This window comes from Coturnix japonica, chromosome 7 (assembly GCF_001577835.2).
Source record: "Coturnix japonica isolate 7356 chromosome 7, Coturnix japonica 2.1, whole genome shotgun sequence".
Lineage (NCBI taxonomy): Eukaryota > Metazoa > Chordata > Aves > Galliformes > Phasianidae > Coturnix > Coturnix japonica.
In genome coordinates, this window is record NC_029522.1 from 24,242,301 (window position 1) to 24,260,537 (window position 18,237).

Sequence of the window (18,237 nt, forward strand, 5' to 3'; positions counted from 1 at the left end):
GCGCATGCGCAGTTAGAGAGCGGCCTGCTGCCCGCTGCGGGTTGTGCGCATGCGCAGCTCGCCCTCCTGCAGGCCGCGTCCCCTTCCCGGTGTGTCTCTATGGCGGCGGGGGCCTGAGCGGCGGCACCATGCACAGCCTGGGCACGGCAGCGGTGAGACGGCACCGGGACGGGGATCGGCCTCTAGGGGGGGTAACGGGGCTCTAAGGGCTACTTCGGCGGCCCAGCTCCTCGTTCGGGTCTCAGGAGACGGCGGGAGGGCGAGGGGGGGGGAGGCCGCCTCAGAAGTTGTGTGTAGGCCTTGGGCTTCCACACAGCTTTAGGGTGAGCAACAAGGAAAGAGGAAATGAGGAGGAAATGCGGCTTTTGGTTTTAGCTAGAATGGTGACTGAGCATAGTAGAGCCTTTGGGCTGGGGAGATAGCAGGACACGGGGAAATGGTTTTAAGTTGAAAGAGGGAAGATTTAGGTTGGATGTTAGGGGGAAGTTCTTCACTAGGAGAGTGGTTAGGGCCTGGAACAGGCTGCCCAGGGAGGTTGTGGATGCCCCGTCCTTGGAGGTGTTCAAGGCCAGGTTGGACGGGGCCATGGGCAACCTGATCTATGGGGTCTCTATGGGGGTCTATGGGGGTCTATGGGGTCTCTATGGGGGTCTATGGGGTCTCCTGGGCAACCTGATCTAGTAAATGTGTATGTTTGGTGGCCCTGCCAGGCAGGGGGGTTGGAACTACATGATCCTTGAGGTCCCTTCCAACCCGGGTCATTCTGTGATTCTGTGAGATAAGACTGATACTGGACATTGTAAGCTTAATAGCTTGGAAAATCTGCTTAGTGCTCCCTAGGGATCGTAGACACACCGTTGTGCTTTTAAAGGGTCGATATATTTAAGCTTGCAGGAATTGAAACTTACAGAGAGTCTGGCAAAATAGATGGAAGCTTTAGATAACATGGCTATAACAACGTTAGTGCTGCACTGCCATCCCAAATGGAAACAAATGAGCTCAGTCTGTTCGCCCTCTCTCTCCCAGCTGTGGTATCGGTGTTACCATTGGGATTGTGTTCCTTGTACAGCAGATTGTTAGGGTTATTATTTCTGTGTGAGGTTCTAGGGGGGGGAAATGAAGTAAAATAGAGTAGATGAGGTAAAAAAAGGGGATAGGAGGAAAGGTGAGCAGGTAGAAGGTATTAGAGGCCTGAGATGTCGGGATTGGTAACAGCATATCAGCTTATATTGTAGCCTAAATGGCAACTTCAATCCTCTATATATCCCACAGGATCATAAGCATAATGTGCGGGTAGCTGAGCAGGGAAACTGCTGTAGGAATAGGAGAGAGAAGGAAGGCTCTGGGGGGGTGTCCCAAAGACATGGTCTCCCTCCAGCAGCAATGGGAACTTCATTTGGGTTCCTGTTGCTGTCAGTTCCTGAGCTCTGTTGTGTTCACTAAGGAGCATTGCTGGCACTGTGGTACATGAAGCATTTGCTTTAATGCATGTTTGCCTCCAAATAGTTGGTCTGTATCACCACGCTGTCTGTGTAGGCCAGAAAGTGAAACATCTGTCTTTCAGCTAGGCGAAGGACTAAGCTTAATCTAAAGGATCATCTATATCCACAGTTTCTTAATGCAGCTTGAGTCCCTCCCTCCCCCAGCCACTTCCTCAAGACCTTTTTATTTCTTTACCTTTGAGGCTGTGAGAAGCGTTTGGGTGGGACTTTGCTGTAACAGCTGTGACTGAAGTTTTCCTGTCTCCCTCCCAGCCTGTGCCTACAGCACTGGCTCAGGTGGACCGTGAGAAGATCTACCAGTGGATCAACGAGCTGTCCAGCCCTGAGACGAGGGAGAATGCACTGCTGGAGCTGAGCAAGAAGCGCGAGTCTGTGCCTGACCTTGCCCCCATGCTGTGGCACTCATTTGGCACCATTGCAGCACTCCTTCAGGTGGGTAGGGCAGAGCTCAGCTTTGTTTCGTGGCACAGTGCTGCCACACTGCACAGCTCTGTGTGGCCACGGGGTGGATCTGGGGAGGCGCTGATAGTCCCTTCGTGCAATTACTGTGAGTATGATGGCTGCTGGATCACATGGTGAGAGGAACCACACAAGGAGGGCACTTCTAATGTTTTCCATTAGTCATTTCTTGCAAGGTAATGTCCTTAGAGACCAGGCCATAAGATTGTTGATGAGATGGCTTAGACAGGTGAAAGGGGAGTAGCCGAGTTCTTCTGTGTATGAACTTCTTGTAGATAATATTCCTTTTCTATTTGTAGTGGCATAGCAGAACCACAATAGTTTTACTCCTAACATCTCTGCTTTGTGCTGTGGAGTTTTTTTTCTTTATTTTCCTATGAGTCTGAGTACTACTTGATCAAAAGGTTGCCATTACAGAGCCCTCATGGGGGCAGTATGGAAGTACTTGTAGCTCACTGCTCCAGAGTACCTTGCAAAGAAAACTAAGTGCATTTCTGGTCAAAGCGAGTGGCTCAGCTGAGCTCTGGGTAAACTACAGCTGATGTCTGCCCACCTCTGCTGGATCTTGTCATTTCATTTGAAGAAGAAAGGAAAATGGTGCAGGATAGGCAATGGCAGACTGTGAAAACAGGGTGGCCCTGAAACAAGTGAAGAAAATGCTAAGGGAGCCATAGCTGGAAACAGACAGTTTTCTGAATTGGATTTCTCACCTTCAGCTGCTTCCCCTTCATTGAGTTAGAGGAGTACCAGCAGCTATGGTATGAATGAAGTGCGTGTGCTCTGCCTCTAGGCACAGGAGCAGCATTCCTCTTTGCTCCAAGAATTCAAAACAAAGTCATCCCCACATCCGCAAAGAGCCAGGAAGTCAAATAAGCCCTTTTTGGAGAGGGTAGCTAAAATTAAAGTCTGGCTGTATTTCTGTTGACCCCTCATCAAACTGATTCTGGCATAACTCTGCATGCATAACTCATGCATGCATTGCTTTGCAGCATGGTGTTTGCTGTGTAACTTCAGAGTGGTTCTTAGTGAGAGCAGACTAGAATCTCATGTCACCATAGTTCCTTGCTGGGCAAGTGTTCTTGTGCATCTTGCTGATATATATATATATATATATATATATATTTCTCTTTTAAATTTTCTTCACTTATTACTTTTTTTTCTAGGAAATTGTAAATATTTATCCATCAATCAATCCTCCAACCTTGACTGCCCATCAGTCCAACAGAGTCTGCAATGCTTTAGCTCTGTTACAGTGTGTTGCATCTCATCCTGAAACAAGGTGAGTGTTTCCAAGTATGAAAGTTTTCTGGAGTGTTGATGATGTTGACAGCTCTGCCATTCTGTTTGATTGTAGAAGCACATAAATTCCTTTCTGCTCTTTTAGCAAGAGAAGTGGGAAAATAGGCAGAGCTGGAAGATAGGCAACTGACTGCTGCTTTCACTTGTTTGCCTGGATTACCAGGATGACAGCTTTATTATTGGTTTTGAATGCTTTGCATTCCTTGAATCATCCTAACATCCTGCAAATTACCAAAATATTGGGTTGTGACAAACCCTAAGAGTTCAGCCAGAGACAAAGCTGCCTTTGTGCTGAGTGTTACATGCAGGATCCTTGTTTTAATGAGCTTACGGTTATTTAGACCAGCTGCCCAAAGAATGGAATGAGCTGGGCTGCCTTTCCCAGAGACTGTGGCAAAGGAGCAAAAGCAAAGCCACACCTGCAGCCTCCAGCTTCAAGTCCTCGCAGTCTGTATCCTTCATGTGTCAGCAAGGAAAAAGATGGTGTTAGTTCAGCCCAAATCTACCCAGTTCTGAGAAGCAGAAGCAGCATTGTCTGTCAAGAACAGTCTGAGGCTGTGCATCATAGTTCTGGTCTGTGTGCTCACTTTGTGTTCCTTGTCTCTTGTGGGTGTTCTCCCTGTCCTACAGGTCAGCGTTTTTGGCAGCTCACATCCCTCTCTTCCTGTACCCCTTCTTGCACACAGTCAGCAAGACGCGTCCATTTGAGTACCTGCGTCTCACAAGCCTTGGAGTGATTGGTAAGCAACAAGACTAATGCAGAGCAATGCTTTTCTAATGAGCTGGATGTAGATAAAGCATCCAGTGGGTATAGAAACCTGCACAACTGCAGTCAGGTCTGGGATAGGAACTGAGATTTTTTCCCACTTATAAGAAAACCTTGAAGTCTGGATCTGTTGCCAAAAACTTGCTGTTAAAACAAGTATCTGCAATTTTGTTGTGCCTTCACCTTTAGCACAGGAGTCTGGGATGAGATGGTGCACGTTGGGCTTTCTTTGGCATTTTGTCATTGATTGTCTTGGGTATACTTGCCCTGTCATCCATCTTTTCTCCTCTTTTCTGCCCAGAGTGTTTCTCTCTCAATGCATAAAGAGTATCTTGAAATAGGTTTCTTCTTCTGAGAGGCTGCTGTTGAGTGGCTATGAGTCACTGGAGGTTGTGTTACCACCAGGGGGAGAGCCAAGAATGTATCCCCTTTCTGAAAAACAACCAGCCCAAACCAGCTCGATTACTTTTATGCTGCCAAAAATGATATCTTCTCCAGCCACATGCTGCAGCATATTTAGAATGGGAGTTGCTCTGTCAGTCATTCACATCTAATGATTCCCGGCAGGACACAGCACAACCCATCTTTGATAGGCAAGGGTTTTTTTTGTTGTTGTTGTTTTGTTTTTTAATAATTTATCATTTATTAAATTTGCTTTTTGTTTCTCTTTCAAGGAGCCTTGGTGAAAACTGATGAGCAAGAAGTGATAAACTTCTTATTGACAACAGAAATTATCCCCCTGTGCTTACGCATTATGGAATCCGGCAGTGAACTTTCCAAGACGGTACCTGTTGTTTTTCTAAAGAGTTTCTGCTGTTTATATCCAACTGAGCGGGCAGTCTGGAACCTGCAGAGTTGGCTGATACCCTGTTGCCATCCTCGGTGGTGTTTTACCCCCTCAAAAAACAAACTGAACTGAGTGTTCCTTGAACGTGGCAGTTCTGCTAGGAAGGATCTTGCTGCTCTCAGCTCCCAGTCTGCTTAGTAGCTCAGCAGAGTCACCTTCAGTGCTGAGCTGGATTAATTTTCCTTTTGCCTGAGGGAACAAATGCTGTAACTACTTGGTGCTCAGGTTGAGAAGCAGCTGTTGGTGGTGGTGATTGTAGAGATGTTCACCACACTGGACAAGTTGGTTACCCCAATTGATCGTGACCCCTCTCTACCATGAGTTCAGCTCTGAGGTTGGCTGGCCACAGGTTTCAGTCTGTGTGCTTCTCTAGTGAAGCCTGGTGACATATCTGACCAGGGCTCCTCCAAGAAGTCATGTGTCTGGTCATGAATCAGTAATTCTTGAGATGAAAAGCGAAACCAGCTTGATCAGAGCCAAGGGCTGGTTGCTTTTCTTTGTGGCCATAATACGAGGCTGTCCTGAGCAGCCCGGTGCTAGTTGCTACTTTATGCAGCCTGCACCCAGTCATCTGGTATGCAGTGCTTTGCATCTATCTTTTTTCCTTAGCCAAAGTTGCCAACCATTGTGCAGTGTCCTGCATTTCATTTTGGCTTTAAACTTTTTAATTCAAGTACAGCGTTTTCTGAAGGGCCTTTCAGCTCTGGGACTGCCATGAAAAGAGCACAGCACAAAGACTGTTCTTTCTGGGCATACATGAGTTGGTTTTGTATGTTCTCTTTTCTGCTTTCTTCCTATTCTAGGTTGCTACATTTATTCTTCAGAAAATCCTTCTGGATGACACAGGGCTGGCATATATCTGTCAAACATATGAGCGGTTTTCCCATGTTGCCATGATACTGGTAAGATTGTTTCTTCTGCTTGAACAAAACTAATAGTTGTATACACACTCTAGCATTCAACTTCTTTAGCAGCTATTGTACTGCTCTCTGGCTGGAGCACAGGGGGAGATGGGCAAGCAGTTCTTGGACTAATTGCTTGTAAGCTCTGTAGCTCTCTTCTCCTGTGTATTTCCTTTGTATAGCTCTGGTTTACCTGATAGGAGAATATATATTAATTGTAACATATGAAATCCTTGAGGTAAATCAGGTAAACATCTCCAGAGAATAAGAAGGGTGTGAATTGGTCTAATTTTATGTAAAGGTGGTGGCACAGGTTCAGATTGTGGATCTGCTTTCCATCTTTGTCTCCCACAGCAGGTTAGAAGAATATAAGAGGTTGAACAAAGGAGTAAGAGCAGAGCAAGCACGTCTGATACTTGCCCTCATAACAGCCTCCAAGCTGCTTTTTTGCTTTTGGATTTCCAGGACCAGCTGTGGCTGTGGATTTTCTATGCAGTAACCCCCAGTGTTTATCCAGTTCTCCCCTTGAACTGCATATGCAGCGTCCTTTACCAAGGATCTGTACAGGTTTCCTGTTTGCTGCCTGGAAGGCCAACCCCAGTTTTGTTTGTTTTGAACCTGATTCCTACTAATTTCTTCAGATGATTCTAAATCTTCATGTTAGAATGCACAGAGAGCAGCCAGTTTGGCCATTCCTTCTTGTCCCCTGTGAAGGAAAGCTTTAGGTTACCCATATTTTGTTCATCCCAAGTATAATAGCCCCAATGGATTATTTCCTTCAGCTTGCTAAAATCCATCTGCTCTGAAACAGCCATTACCCTGCTTTTGTGTGTGTTTGCTTTTTACAGAGCCAATCTCAGGAGAAGAAAACAGAGCATTAAGTTAAACACTTTGTAGTCCTGGTTCTGTGCCCGAATTTTGATGCTTTCATTGGGAATATTTATTAGTACATCTGTTTTCCCAAACTAACTCACATGTGAACAGCAAAATATGAATGCTGCTGAGCTGATATCCAAAATATCCCATGTGATAACAGCTTCTGTGGTTGTGGAAGGGATCAGCTTTGGCTGCAAGTACATCCAGCTCAGGGGCAAGCAATTAAGAAATAGAAGCCCTGGGGTGGGCGATGGGGAAAGAGACCAAGAAAGAATCTGTGGCTGGGAAGGGTATGAACACAGAAGGATGTGGATGTGTGAAGGTCTGTTAGCATGGGAGAAATGCTGCTTGTGGTGTATTCCCACAATAGGTTGAAACGCTGACATGGTAAAGATACAAAAGTGTTCGTAAGACATTTGTTCTGTGTTTCAAAAATAGGGATAATGTACTGCTGTCTCCTGAGGGTGCTGGGTTGCTTCCTAGTCTGCTGATAAATGTGTAAGATGCTCTGCAAGTATTAGAAGCTTTTAAGAGGGCGAGTTAATAATTCCTGTTCAGGAGCTCTCTGACCTGCTGTTCCTTATTTTGAAGAAATCATGGTATCCAGGGGATAGCTGAGAACAGGAAGCTTCCAAAAGGGCAGATGAGGCAGCCCCCACTAATTGCTAACTGACTAAAAATCCAAACCCAGGTGAATTTAGCTAATGGGGAAAATGGTCAGTGCTACCCGGTGTGGTTTCATAGGGGGGGGAAAAAACTTGCTGGGCAGGTCTGATTTGACTCCGAATCATGACTCAGAGCAGGTGTGTGTGAAGGCATCTGTAGTGTTCGCTAGGCTGGGTGTGTTCAAGGCTGCAACCACATGCAAAGTCCTGCACTGTGTGAGGAAGAGATGTGTGCCGTCAGCTAACGGTCTGGGCCCTGTGTGTGGCTGTCCAGCTGAAAGCTGGAGCTCTGTTGAACAGGAGGCCAGGGTGATGTCATGGTCTTTCCCAGTCCTTGCTAATGGTGAAACTGTTGAGACAAACACTAACTGCTGGCACTGGCCTTTGTCACACAGGGTAAAATGGTCCTGCAGCTCTCCAAGGAGCCATCAGCACGGCTGCTCAAACACGTCGTCCGCTGTTACCTTCGCCTTTCTGATAACCCCAGGTAAACATTTAAGGAGTCAGGATTCCTTGTCTGTCCTTAAAACAGCTCATTATGGAAAATACTGTGGGTTTTTTGGTTTGGGGGTTGTTGTTTTTTTGCTAGCTCCAGGAGCTTGTATGGTACATGGTAGAAACAGGGCCTCTTTGGAGCTTGGTCAGATTCAAGCTGGGCAGGTTGCACAGCTTGAACTCAGCTGCCTGAGTTCAAACGTTGCTTGGTCTGGGTATGAGGGGAAGACAGAGCTGGAAGGTGTGCCACGCTCTCTCTCTTCTGCATCATGTGAACTGGTAGCAGTAAAAGTAAATGGATGAAATTCAACATGAAAGCAGTTTATATTTCCTCAGCTGACCAGCAGCTCTATCCAAAGCTGCTGAGTTTGTATTTGCTGTCTTCCCCTTCTGGCTTTATGCTGCTATTGGCTGACAGCCATCAGGACAGGCACAGGGGTTTGCTCGGTGGGATCTTGAGGGACGGGAGCCATGCTGGTCAGCAGGACACCACATGCTCAGTGATTCCCTTGGCTGGGAAACCAGTGGGGTTTGCTCCCCTCTTGCCCCTGTGAGTTTATTTGTTGGGCCCCATTTCTTGTCTCTCGATGTAGGGCACGTGAAGCTCTCAGGCAGTGCCTTCCCGACCAACTGAAGGACACCACCTTCGCCCAGGTCCTGAAGGATGACACCACCACAAAGCGCTGGCTGGCTCAGCTCGTCAAGAACCTGCAGGAAGGTCAGGTCACTGACCCACGGGGCATCCCCCTTCCTCCGCAATGACTGCTGGGGGGGGTGGGAGATCGGGGAAGAAACAGCTCAGGTTTACAAAGAACTAGGAACAGATGACCTCTTCTGTAACAAACTGGGCACGCCAGCTGACTTTCAGTCTGCCAGCTTGTCGGACCATTCCACCCAGCCAAAGGCTGCTCTGTAGCAATGCAGCACGCCTCTGGGGATCACAACACCAGCAGATACTGATACCACAGCTTCAAAAGAGTCAATAAAAATCATCTGTAAAGATCCCCATCTCTCCAGGAGGCTCGGCTGGTGTCTGTCCCTGCATCAACAGGCAGGGGGTAGCACAGACGTCCACTCATCCAGCTAGCTCAGACTTCATGCAAATAGTGTGTGACAACGGGTGTGTGCCACAACCCTTCAATTCCTTGTCACTTCTTGTTTACACGTCTGCTTAGATGAGTGAGCTGAGTAAAAGCCCATCCAGTTGTTTTCTCCCCTGTACAGGCTGCTGCTCAGCCCCAGGTAACCCGGGGACAGCTTTCTTCTCTGCAGGCACATCCTCGCTCTCCATCCATCCTCTTAGCACAGCAGGCTTCTCTTTTTCCTTTCCTTTGGCACAAAGGCAGCAGCTGGAGCCGGGCAATGTAGCGCTTGCCCCATGAGGAGGGGTAGATTACTTGTGATGAACCTGTGTGTCATCAGCTTGGTTCTCAGGGCTCCGAGGGGAGGAGAAGACCGCAAGCCTGTGGTTCCTGTGCTGTAAATAGTGCACTGCTCCTGCGGCTATTGACGCAGCTTTAGCCGGCAGCTGAGTGCTGCTGCATGCTGGCTGCTGATCTAGCAGAGCTCTTGCCCAGCAGAGATGCTGCCTGCCTTGCCCAGTGATCAGCAGGCCCCTAATGCAGGACGGCAGGGAGCTGCGTCCTGCAGGCTCCAGGTACACCAGCTCCCACGTCCCCTGCTTCCTGCCTCAGCCCCGATCACATGCCTCCCAGCTCAGCTTTGCCACCCGAGTGCATCCATTTCAGCTTTCAAACCTGCCTCGGTGTCTGCTTCAGTCCCACTGCAATTAAACTGGCAGGACCGGCAGCCACTTACCTGCCTTCCCTGCACGGAGGGGTGGTGTGGCGCTGGCAGGGGGGGCTCTGGGGCTGTGTTTCAGCAGCCAGCTTTGCTGGCACTTGGCTGCAGACAAGCCTGGGCAGCGGCTCATCCCCCTCCAGCAGCCCATTTTGCTGATTATCTGCAGTGTTGTGCCAACAGTGTCTTAAATCCCATCTGGTTTCCCCTCCCTCTTCCCGTTGCAGCCTTTGCATAACGAGGGCAGAGCCCGGCCTATTCCTTGCCCTTGGGTTCCGTTTTATAACCATTGCCACCTTTTTTTTTTCCCCCCTTCTCCTAACCCTGACCTTGATGGGGTGTGAAAATGCTTCTGGTTTTTGTAAGTTCGGGTTAATAAATAATAAAACCCCAGTCAGCACAGGTTGCTCTTGGCCTGGTCTCTTGGGGAGGGCAATGGGGGAGGGAGGGGGGATTATTATGGGTGAGAGAAAGGAGGGCTGTGCCAGCTCCTCGCTGCCCTTCTCATGGTGCTGGTGGCCTTTGGGAGGCAGCTGGCTGTCACCGAGCTGCTGGAAGTCTCCCCTTCTATTTAGGAAGGTAACGTGGTTGGGATGCTGGAGCATTGGGCGAAGGCTGCTGCTTGGTCCCACTTTGCAGGGTGTGTTTGCAGCTGGCACACGCTGTCACCCTTGTTATGGTGTCGGAGCCTGTGCTGCTGAGCTGGGCAGGGGAGGAGATGCTGAGGGCACCGTCCCTGCGTGCCCGGGGCAGGGCTGCGCTGATCCTGCTGGTCTCTGTACCCCCGACCCAGGCTGGAGCTGGGGAGGGACGGGCCAGGCTGGAGCCGGACCCCCATCCAGGGCCCCGCAGCCCCCCCGCCCCCCGGAGCGGCGAACGCGGCGGCGTGACCTTAATCCGGACCGACCTTGAGGGAGCGCGGCTGCGGGGCCGGGGCCGTGCGGGACGCGGGGCGTGCGGGGACCGTGGGGGCGGGCTCGGCGCTCCGCAGCTGCCAAGGGGCGGGCAGCCCGGGCAGCCCCGGCCCCGTGCGGCTGTAGTCGGAGGAGGCACCGGCGGTACGGCGCGACGTGGGGAGGCACCGGACACACGGTACGGGGCTGGGGGGCAGTCGGGGCTGCGGGGCGGGTGAGCTGCGGGCCGGGGGTGACGAGTGCCGGCTGCTGCTTCTGCTGGGGATCAGGTGTACCCCCAAGTCCCGAGCCCTGCACCACCAGTGCGGTGCTATCCCCGTCCCTTGGGTGCCAGTTAATTCTCCCTGGGGTGCTCACGACGCTGTCCCCCCTCCACGCGTGGGGACCGTCACCTCCGAGCGCTGGAGCGCGGCCGCCCGCAGCTCCACGCTGCTGGCCGGGAGGGAGAAGCGGCCCTGGCAGGAGGCAGCAGCCCTGCGGGAAGCTCTCGGGTCGAGTTTCCAGTCGGAGAGCTCTGGCTCCAGCCTCTGGCTCCTTTCCCTCTCTCCTCGACAGAGGAGCAAGGGGTCAGAGCCGAGCTCTGCACGGCGAGGGGTCCTCGTGGGCGCCGGGTGTGCTGGGGAGGATGAACAGCCGCAGTCTCGCTTTGCACTCACAGGGTCTCACCTGCGATGGGAAAGGTCTGCTGTGCTGTGTGTGGGGCAGCCCCTGCTGCCCTGGTTGGAGACGGGCTGCCCACCTTTGGGCAGTGCCTCCCTACACGTCTCTTTGGCACAGAGTAGGGCTGACACTGTGGGATATTCATTTAGTTCCAAAACCCCAACTCCACTACTGGCCCAGCAGCCAGCAAGCAGCCCCCTGCGCGCTGCCCCCATTACCTGTGTGACCAAGCGCTGAGCTCAGCCCTGTTGGTGGCACCAAGCCGGTTCCTGTCCCGGTATCTCCTCATCCTTGACGCCTCTCCCTCCAACCCGGCTTCCCAAAAACATGCCTGACCCTGCACTCACACGGGTCTGGCAGCTGGGCTTGGCAGCTGCCTGCACGCTGACTGCACCCGCTATTCCCAGCCCCACAGTGCCGGGGCTGTGCTGAGTCAGGGGCCTGGGGTACAGCCAGCACCCTGTGCCCCTCACCCTGAGTGGGACTGCAGCCGTGACAGGCTCCCCTGCACCCACATCCCTGCCTACCGGCTGCACTATCTGCTCCTTGAGGGCTGCTCAAGCATCCGGGCGATGAGCACATCCAGCAATTTATCTCTGGTCTAATTAAAGTCTTAACAGCCTCATCAAGGACTTATTGTCAGTCTGGTTGCATTTATAGTCCCGTGTGTCCCTGCTCGCTCTGGCAGCGCTGATGTTCCGCTCCCATGGATCACCAACTCAGGCTCCTCTCTACTAAACATGGTGCAAGGCTGTCCCCCAGCTCTGGGGCTCTCCCAGGCTCCCTGTTTTGCCAGTTCCCAGGGTGAGGGAGAGTTCAGATCCCCTCCCAGCTCCGAGGCTGCTCTTGCAAGTTTTTCCATTTTCCCCCCACACCTTTCAAGCTCTGGCTTCCCGGTAACGCAATTAATATTGCATAAGAACAACGGGACGAACTTGACACTTAACGAGAGGGTGATCCGGTAGGAGGCACAGGCAGGTGTGCTCACATTAGGGCACACGCATACACCACCTGCGAGTGCTGGGGACAGACACCCCCCAGCAGTGTGTAGCCCTGCTCCCCAGCCCTCTCTTCCCTCCCCAGCAGTGCCAACACGGAGGAAGCAGAGCCATGGCATCGCTGCTGTGCAACGCCCGTGAGTGTCCCGGCAGAGGGGTGCGTGCGGCAGGGAGCTGGGTGGAGTCCATTCCTCCTCCATCCCGGGTCCCGGAGGTTGGAGGGAGTGAGGTCCAGCCCCTGCTATGCAGCCCGCTCTGCCCCCAGGCATCCAGCTCACAGAAACACTGGAGAAGATGCAGCAAGGGACGCTGATGCGTAAAGTTAAATCCAAGAGCTGGAAGAAGCAGAGGTTCTTCAAGCTGCAGGATGATTGCATGACCATCTGGTACCAGTCCAAGAGGACGGGCAAAATTGAGTCTGCCTGTGAGTACCAGCTGTGGTGTGTTGTCTGTGTGGGTCATTGGTAGGATTCAGAATGAACAGCGGGGTGAAAGTATGGAGACTCCTGAAACTGTGCTCGCAGAGAGTACTAAGATTCAAAGGAGGCTGTGTTTGTGTCAGGCTCTTCTCATCCACATCTCTCTGGATGAATAGATGGATGGGTAGTTCAGTGGGTGAGCGGGTGGGTGGGTGGAGGAATGGATGGATGGATGGATGAGTAGCTCCATGGATGGGTGGGTGGGTGGGTGGATGGATGGATATATAGATGTGTAGCTCCACAGGTAGGTGGGTGGGTGTGTGGGTGGATGGATGGGTGAGTAGGTCCATGAGTGAGTGCGCAGATGGTTGGATGGCTAAGCAGAAGAAGAGATGGTTGGAAGGACAGATGCCTGTGGGCAGTCCTTGTCCACCACAGACAGACCCCCCCCTCCCTCTGCCCCAGTTTCCATCAGCGATGTGGAGACTGTGCGGGAAGGGCACCAGTCAGAGGTGTTGCAGAGCCTGGCTGAGGAGTTCCCCCCTGAGCGCTGCTTCACCATCGTTTTCTACGGGCGCCGGGGCAATCTGGACCTCATCGCTGGCACAGAGGAAGAGGCGCAGTGCTGGGTCCAGGGCCTGCGCCAGCTCATTGAAGTGGCCACCAGCATGGACCAGAGGGAGAGGATAGACCAATATCCTTCCCATGGGCACTGCGCTGCCCTTCACGTTCTGCCCTTTCCCATCCCCTCTCTCCCCCAAGCCCTGCATCTCCAGCCTTGTCCTAGCATGTAATTTTATGAGTATCCCCATCTGCACCAGGGGAGGGGAGCCTGCACCAAAAGAAAAAGATCTGATGCTCCCCCACCCCAGCTCTCTTATCCAAGGCCCTTTTCCTTAATGCCGGTCCTGCTTTCTCGCACGTGGATCCGTGACTGGTTCCAGAAAGCTGACAAGAATAAGGACGGGCGCATGAACTTCAAGGAGGTGCAGCGTCTCCTCAAGATGATGAATGTGGACATGAATGAGGACCATGCCCTGCGACTCTTCCAGGTCAGCATCACACCTGAGGGCAGGATGGGCTGGAGCTGGCTGCACAGCGCTTCCCTTCCTTCCTCCCTTCCTTGTGCCTTCCACTGGCAGTGGTGACCCATCGTGGGCTGGGCACCCTGCGCTGTTGATGCTGAGTGAGCTCCCTTGCAGGCTGCCGACAAGTCAGAGTCAGGGACGCTGGAAGGAGAAGAGTTTGTGCTCTTCTACAAAGCCCTCACGGAGCGTGAGGAGGTGCAGAGCCTCTTCCAGGAGTTCTCTGAGGACGGGAAGAAGCTGACGCTGCTGGAGCTGGTGGATTTCCTGCGGCAGGAGCAGCTGGAGGAGGAGGGCACAGAGGAGCTCGCTATGGAGCTCATTGACAAGTACGAGCCCTCAGAGACAGGTGAGAGCCTGGAAAATAGCTCTGGCTTTGGGGCCCACCACCCACCTCCCCAGGGCCAACTCCATTGTTCCTAATGCTCCAGCCTGGCCCAGGGTGCCAGGAGCTACCAGCAGTCTCATTTGCTCCTACCCTGTCCCCCTTGTCCCTGATGTTGGTTGAGTCTCTTGGTCTGCCCACAGCCAGAGCTCGCCATGTGCTGAGTGCTGACGGGTTCCTCATGTACCTCTGCTCCCCGGAGGGCTCCATCTTCAATCCTCAGCACCGGGCTCTGTGGCAGGACATGACCCAGCCTCTGTGCCATTACTTCATCTCCTCCTCCCACAACACCTACCTGATAGAGGACCAGATCCGGGGGCAGAGCAGCATCGAAGGTTACATCAGGTAATGGGCTGCTCCCTCCCACCTGCCCCCAGTACCACCAGTGCCATGGCCATGCCCAGGAGCAGGGTCCCTTTTGGAGATGCTAAGCCCAATTTTTCCTTCCCTGAATCTATCCATTCTTCCCTCCCTCCCTCCATCCATCCCTAGATGGGTGCCCTTACCCTGGCAGATATCCCCTGGTCCTGCAGGGGTGACACCACAGCCAGAGGGAGGGCAGGGGGCTGGTGCCCTGGCTGGGGTACCGGGGTGACTGCCCAACCATAGGGCTCTGAAACGGGGCTGCCGCTGCCTGGAGGTGGATTGCTGGGACGGGCCGAACGGGGAGCCCATAGTGTACCACGGCCACACCTTCACCTCCAAGATCCCCTTCAGGGAGGTGGTGAGCACCCTGGGGAAGTACGCCTTCCAGGTAGGGCACTGGGCAGCCCTCAGTGCGGTTGGGGTGTGTGGCTGAGGTGAGGGGCAGCGATGGGGCAGTGCTGGTCAGGATGGTGGCCGTGTCCATGCCCTGGGGATAGCACTGAGGGACTGATCTGCAGCCCTGTGCTGTGCTATACGGGATCCGGGAGCTGATCTGGTGGGGTGCAGGGGTGAGAGGGGGTGAAGAGGGGTTCTAGGGGCACTGAGGTGGGTTGAGGGGGGTGAGTGAAGGTTTTGGGAATCCAAGAGCATTATGGGCTCCTTCCTGGAACTGAGCATGCATATATAAGAGCTGGCAGCTGTGCCCGCCTCACCAAAGCTGAGCTGTAGCCACGCAGCTGAGCTGTGCTGCCTCACAGCCCTGCAGAGGTGGCTGCTGTTGCCCTGTCCCCCTCCACCTCTGCTCACCCCATTGCTGGGGGGGACAGAAGCACTCACCCATTGCTCCCCAGGCTTCTGACTTCCCAGTGATCCTGTCCCTGGAGAACCACTGCAGCATGGAGCAGCAGGAGGTGCTGGCCCAGCAGCTGAAGGACATTCTGGGGGAGCAGCTCCTCACCGCCACCACTGATGGACGCGTCCCCACCCAGCTCCCATCCCCGGAGGTAATGGGCAGAGCAGGGGGAGGAGGTGGCTCTGCCGTCCCCCACCATCCTCCTCCTGGCAGCAGGGACAGCACAGGAGGAGAGGGGATCCCAGCACCTCAGGCTCCATGCCTCTCTATTCAGGAGCTGAAGCACAAGATCCTGCTGAAGGGGAAGAAGATCGGGAGGCTGGAGGACACGCTGGATGGGCCAGGGGATGAGGTGCCCGATGTGTCTGATGATGACAACGGGGCAGAGGCAGAGGAGGAGAGGCGGAGGATGAAGGTGGGTGGCCTGGGATGGGAGCTCTCAGCATCCTGTGGGGTTCCCTGCCTGCTCCATCCTGATACAGTTGTGCCTTACAGAAGGACAGGGAGAGCCTGGCACAGGCCTTGTCTGACTGCGTTGTCTACTGCAAGAACGTGTCCTTCCGGGGTTTCCAGGAGGCTCGCAACCACTCCCGGCCCTCCGAAATCTCCTCCCTCTCTGAGGCAAAGGCCAGGAAGCTCATCCGGGATGCAGGTGAGGTGGAAGGGGCAGTGGCATGTGGGGAGTGGGCTAGGGTGGAAGGCAAGTGTCTTCTGGGTGTAGGGAGAGAGCCTTCAGACATTGGGCTTCCTTCTGGTTTGGAGAAAGAGGGCCATAACTGGGGTGCTTGGAGCTGGCTGGGTTTTGTTGGGTTAGAAAGTGAGGCAGGAGACCTGGGTTACTTGGAGGGGAGAGGGGGCAAAATAGGTGGGTGGAAGGATGGATGAAGGGAAGGGTAGAGGGATGGATACATGGGTGGAGGGATAGGTGGAGGGATGGATGGCTGGGCAGGCAATGCATGTGGCTGCACAGACCAAAGGATGATCTCACGCTCCATCCCTAGGGAATGAGTTTGTCCGGCACAATACGTGGCAGCTGACACGCATCTACCCCAGTGGGATGCGGACAGACTCCTCCAATTACAGCCCTCAGGAGATGTGGAACGCAGGGTGTCAGATTGGTATGGGATGTGTAAATCAGGGCTCTGGGCTGGGGAGATATCCTGGGTCTCATATGAAGTGGCACCATCAATGGCTGCCTTGATGCCAGCTGGTGCCAACCCTGTAGCTCTTGCCCTGGCCCAGGGGCATGTGATATCAGTACCTCATCCCCTGTGTGTCCTTGCATCTCTGGCTGTGGGGACAGGCTGGTTCTTGCCTACAAAGCAGGGCATGGGGTCTCCAAATTGCCCTGTGCCATGCTGAACAGATTCCTGGCCACCTTCCCCCAGTGGCCCTTAACTTCCAGACAGCTGGCATGGAGATGGACCTATGTGATGGGCTGTTCAACCAGAATGGCCACTGCGGCTATGTGCTTAAACCACCCTTCATGAGAGATGAAGGGACTCTCTTCAACCCCAGTGACCCCAGCACCTGGCAGGGCCCCGGCCCTGTCACCTTGACAATCCAGGTATGGGTTGATAAGGGATGCTGAGGAGCTGTGTGTCAGTGTGCTGGGGCTCTGCCTGTCCCAGCTGGGCAGAGCCATCCTGCATGTTCCTTCTGCACAGGTGATCAGCGGGCAGCAGCTGCCCAAAGTGGCCAACAGCAAGGATGGAGCCATCATCGACCCCCTGGTGCGCGTGGAGATCCATGGGGTGCCCGCAGACCAGGCACACCAGGAAACCAAGTACATTGAGAACAACGGTGAGCTTGTGGTATGGGGACCCACTGTGCTTGTCCCTGCCCTGTCACCCACCAGAGCCTGCTCTGCCTTAACAGGGTTTAACCCCCACTGGGACGAGACCCTTCAGTTCCAGCTCCACGTGCCTCAGTTGGCCCTTGTCCGCTTTGTGGTGGAGGATTATGACAAGACCTCCAGGAACGATTTTGTGGGTCAGTTCACCCTGGCTTTTGCCAACATCAAACCTGGTAAGTGATTGCTGCAGTTATGCAGGGAGATGCTGAGGGGCTCAGTTAGGTGCTAGGGAGTGGGGCGGTCAGCCACGGCCTCTCTGTCCCCTCTGCAGGCTACCGCCACATCCATCTCCTCTCCAAGGACGGCACTGGCATCCCACCCTCTTCGCTCTTTGTCCACATCCGCATCACTGAGCCGCCTGGCCCTGAGCAAGACTGAACCCACGGTGCCAACGGGACCTGGATAGAAGCCATAGGGCTGGCCTGGATTTGGCCCCATACAGTCGTGGCCACAGAGCCGACCACACCACCCTGTGTAGTCAGTCTGTTTGTGTAGTCCCTGTGTTGTTGTTGCTGCTGTGTCTCCTTTGCAGTGGCCTCTGGGGGCTGGAAAAATGGCAGCATGTCAGGTTTGGGATGCTGCCTACTGCCCTCCCTTCCCAGGCCCTTGTATGGGGGTCTATGCTGGTGTATGTCCTTCTATGTACAGCTGGATGTGGCCACAAAGAGGAGGAGAGCTGGTGCATGGGGCTGGTCCCCAAAGCTGGGGAAGCAAGGCTGGAACAAAGTAAACTTCAGGCAGCGCTGGGAGAGGAGCCGGAACTCACTGCACCCTGACCCAACAAAGCCAGTCAGAGCCCCCGGCCTGCACAGTCCCAGTGGTGCTCCTGCCCAGTGCCATGTTACTTACCCTCGCCGTGTCCTCTCTATGTAAGCAACCTAATAAATTGTTCAGCGACAGGCAGCGAGCAGTCTGGGTACAGTGGTATTCTGTATAGGGAGTGGGATTTGGGACTTCTCTCAGCAGACTATGCCTTTTGCTGTAGGAACCTGCTGCCATGCTGCCACGCACACAAGGAAGGCTTCCTGCTGGAGTTGTCCCAGCACCCTGGTCCCCAGTGCAGCTAGGAGAACCCCAAACAACCTGAAGAA

General features: G+C 53.5%; 2 protein-coding genes across 7 annotated transcripts; both read left to right on the forward strand.

The window, feature by feature from the left end:
• Window positions 1-19: 19 nt before the first annotated feature.
• Window positions 20-10,013, forward strand: CNOT9 (CCR4-NOT transcription complex subunit 9). The gene is made up of 8 exons (XM_015868965.1): window positions 20-152; window positions 1,755-1,934; window positions 3,125-3,240; window positions 3,891-4,000; window positions 4,701-4,810; window positions 5,677-5,775; window positions 7,712-7,803; window positions 8,405-10,013. The coding sequence occupies exons 1-8, from the start codon at window positions 129-131 to the stop codon at window positions 8,571-8,573; spliced, it is 900 nt and encodes a 299-aa protein (XP_015724451.1). The 5' UTR covers window positions 20-128; the 3' UTR covers window positions 8,574-10,013.
• A 582-nt stretch (window positions 10,014-10,595) lies between these two features.
• PLCD4 (phospholipase C delta 4) lies at window positions 10,596-18,223 on the forward strand. Of its 6 annotated transcripts, none has more exons than XR_001556645.2 (16): window positions 10,597-10,703; window positions 12,269-12,320; window positions 12,449-12,607; window positions 13,068-13,296; window positions 13,525-13,654; window positions 13,805-14,036; window positions 14,216-14,417; window positions 14,682-14,826; window positions 15,290-15,442; window positions 15,566-15,706; window positions 15,787-15,943; window positions 16,293-16,409; window positions 16,680-16,858; window positions 16,959-17,319; window positions 17,418-18,015; window positions 18,132-18,223. XR_001556645.2 is itself a non-coding variant. In XM_015868959.2 (16 exons), exons 2-16 carry the CDS (start codon window positions 12,296-12,298, stop codon window positions 17,522-17,524), a joined length of 2,262 nt encoding a protein of 753 aa, XP_015724445.1. In that variant the 5' UTR covers window positions 10,597-10,703; window positions 12,269-12,295; the 3' UTR covers window positions 17,525-18,056. The 6 variants fall into 6 exon arrangements, 5 of the variants coding, with proteins under 5 accessions (XP_032301713.1, XP_015724445.1, XP_032301712.1 ...); XM_015868959.2 differs by lacking the exon at window positions 18,132-18,223 and having other exon boundaries at window positions 16,959-17,094; window positions 17,170-17,319; window positions 17,418-18,056; XM_032445822.1 differs by lacking the exon at window positions 18,132-18,223 and having other exon boundaries at window positions 10,596-10,703; window positions 15,790-15,943; window positions 17,418-18,056.
• The last annotated feature ends 14 nt before the right edge of the window (window positions 18,224-18,237 follow it).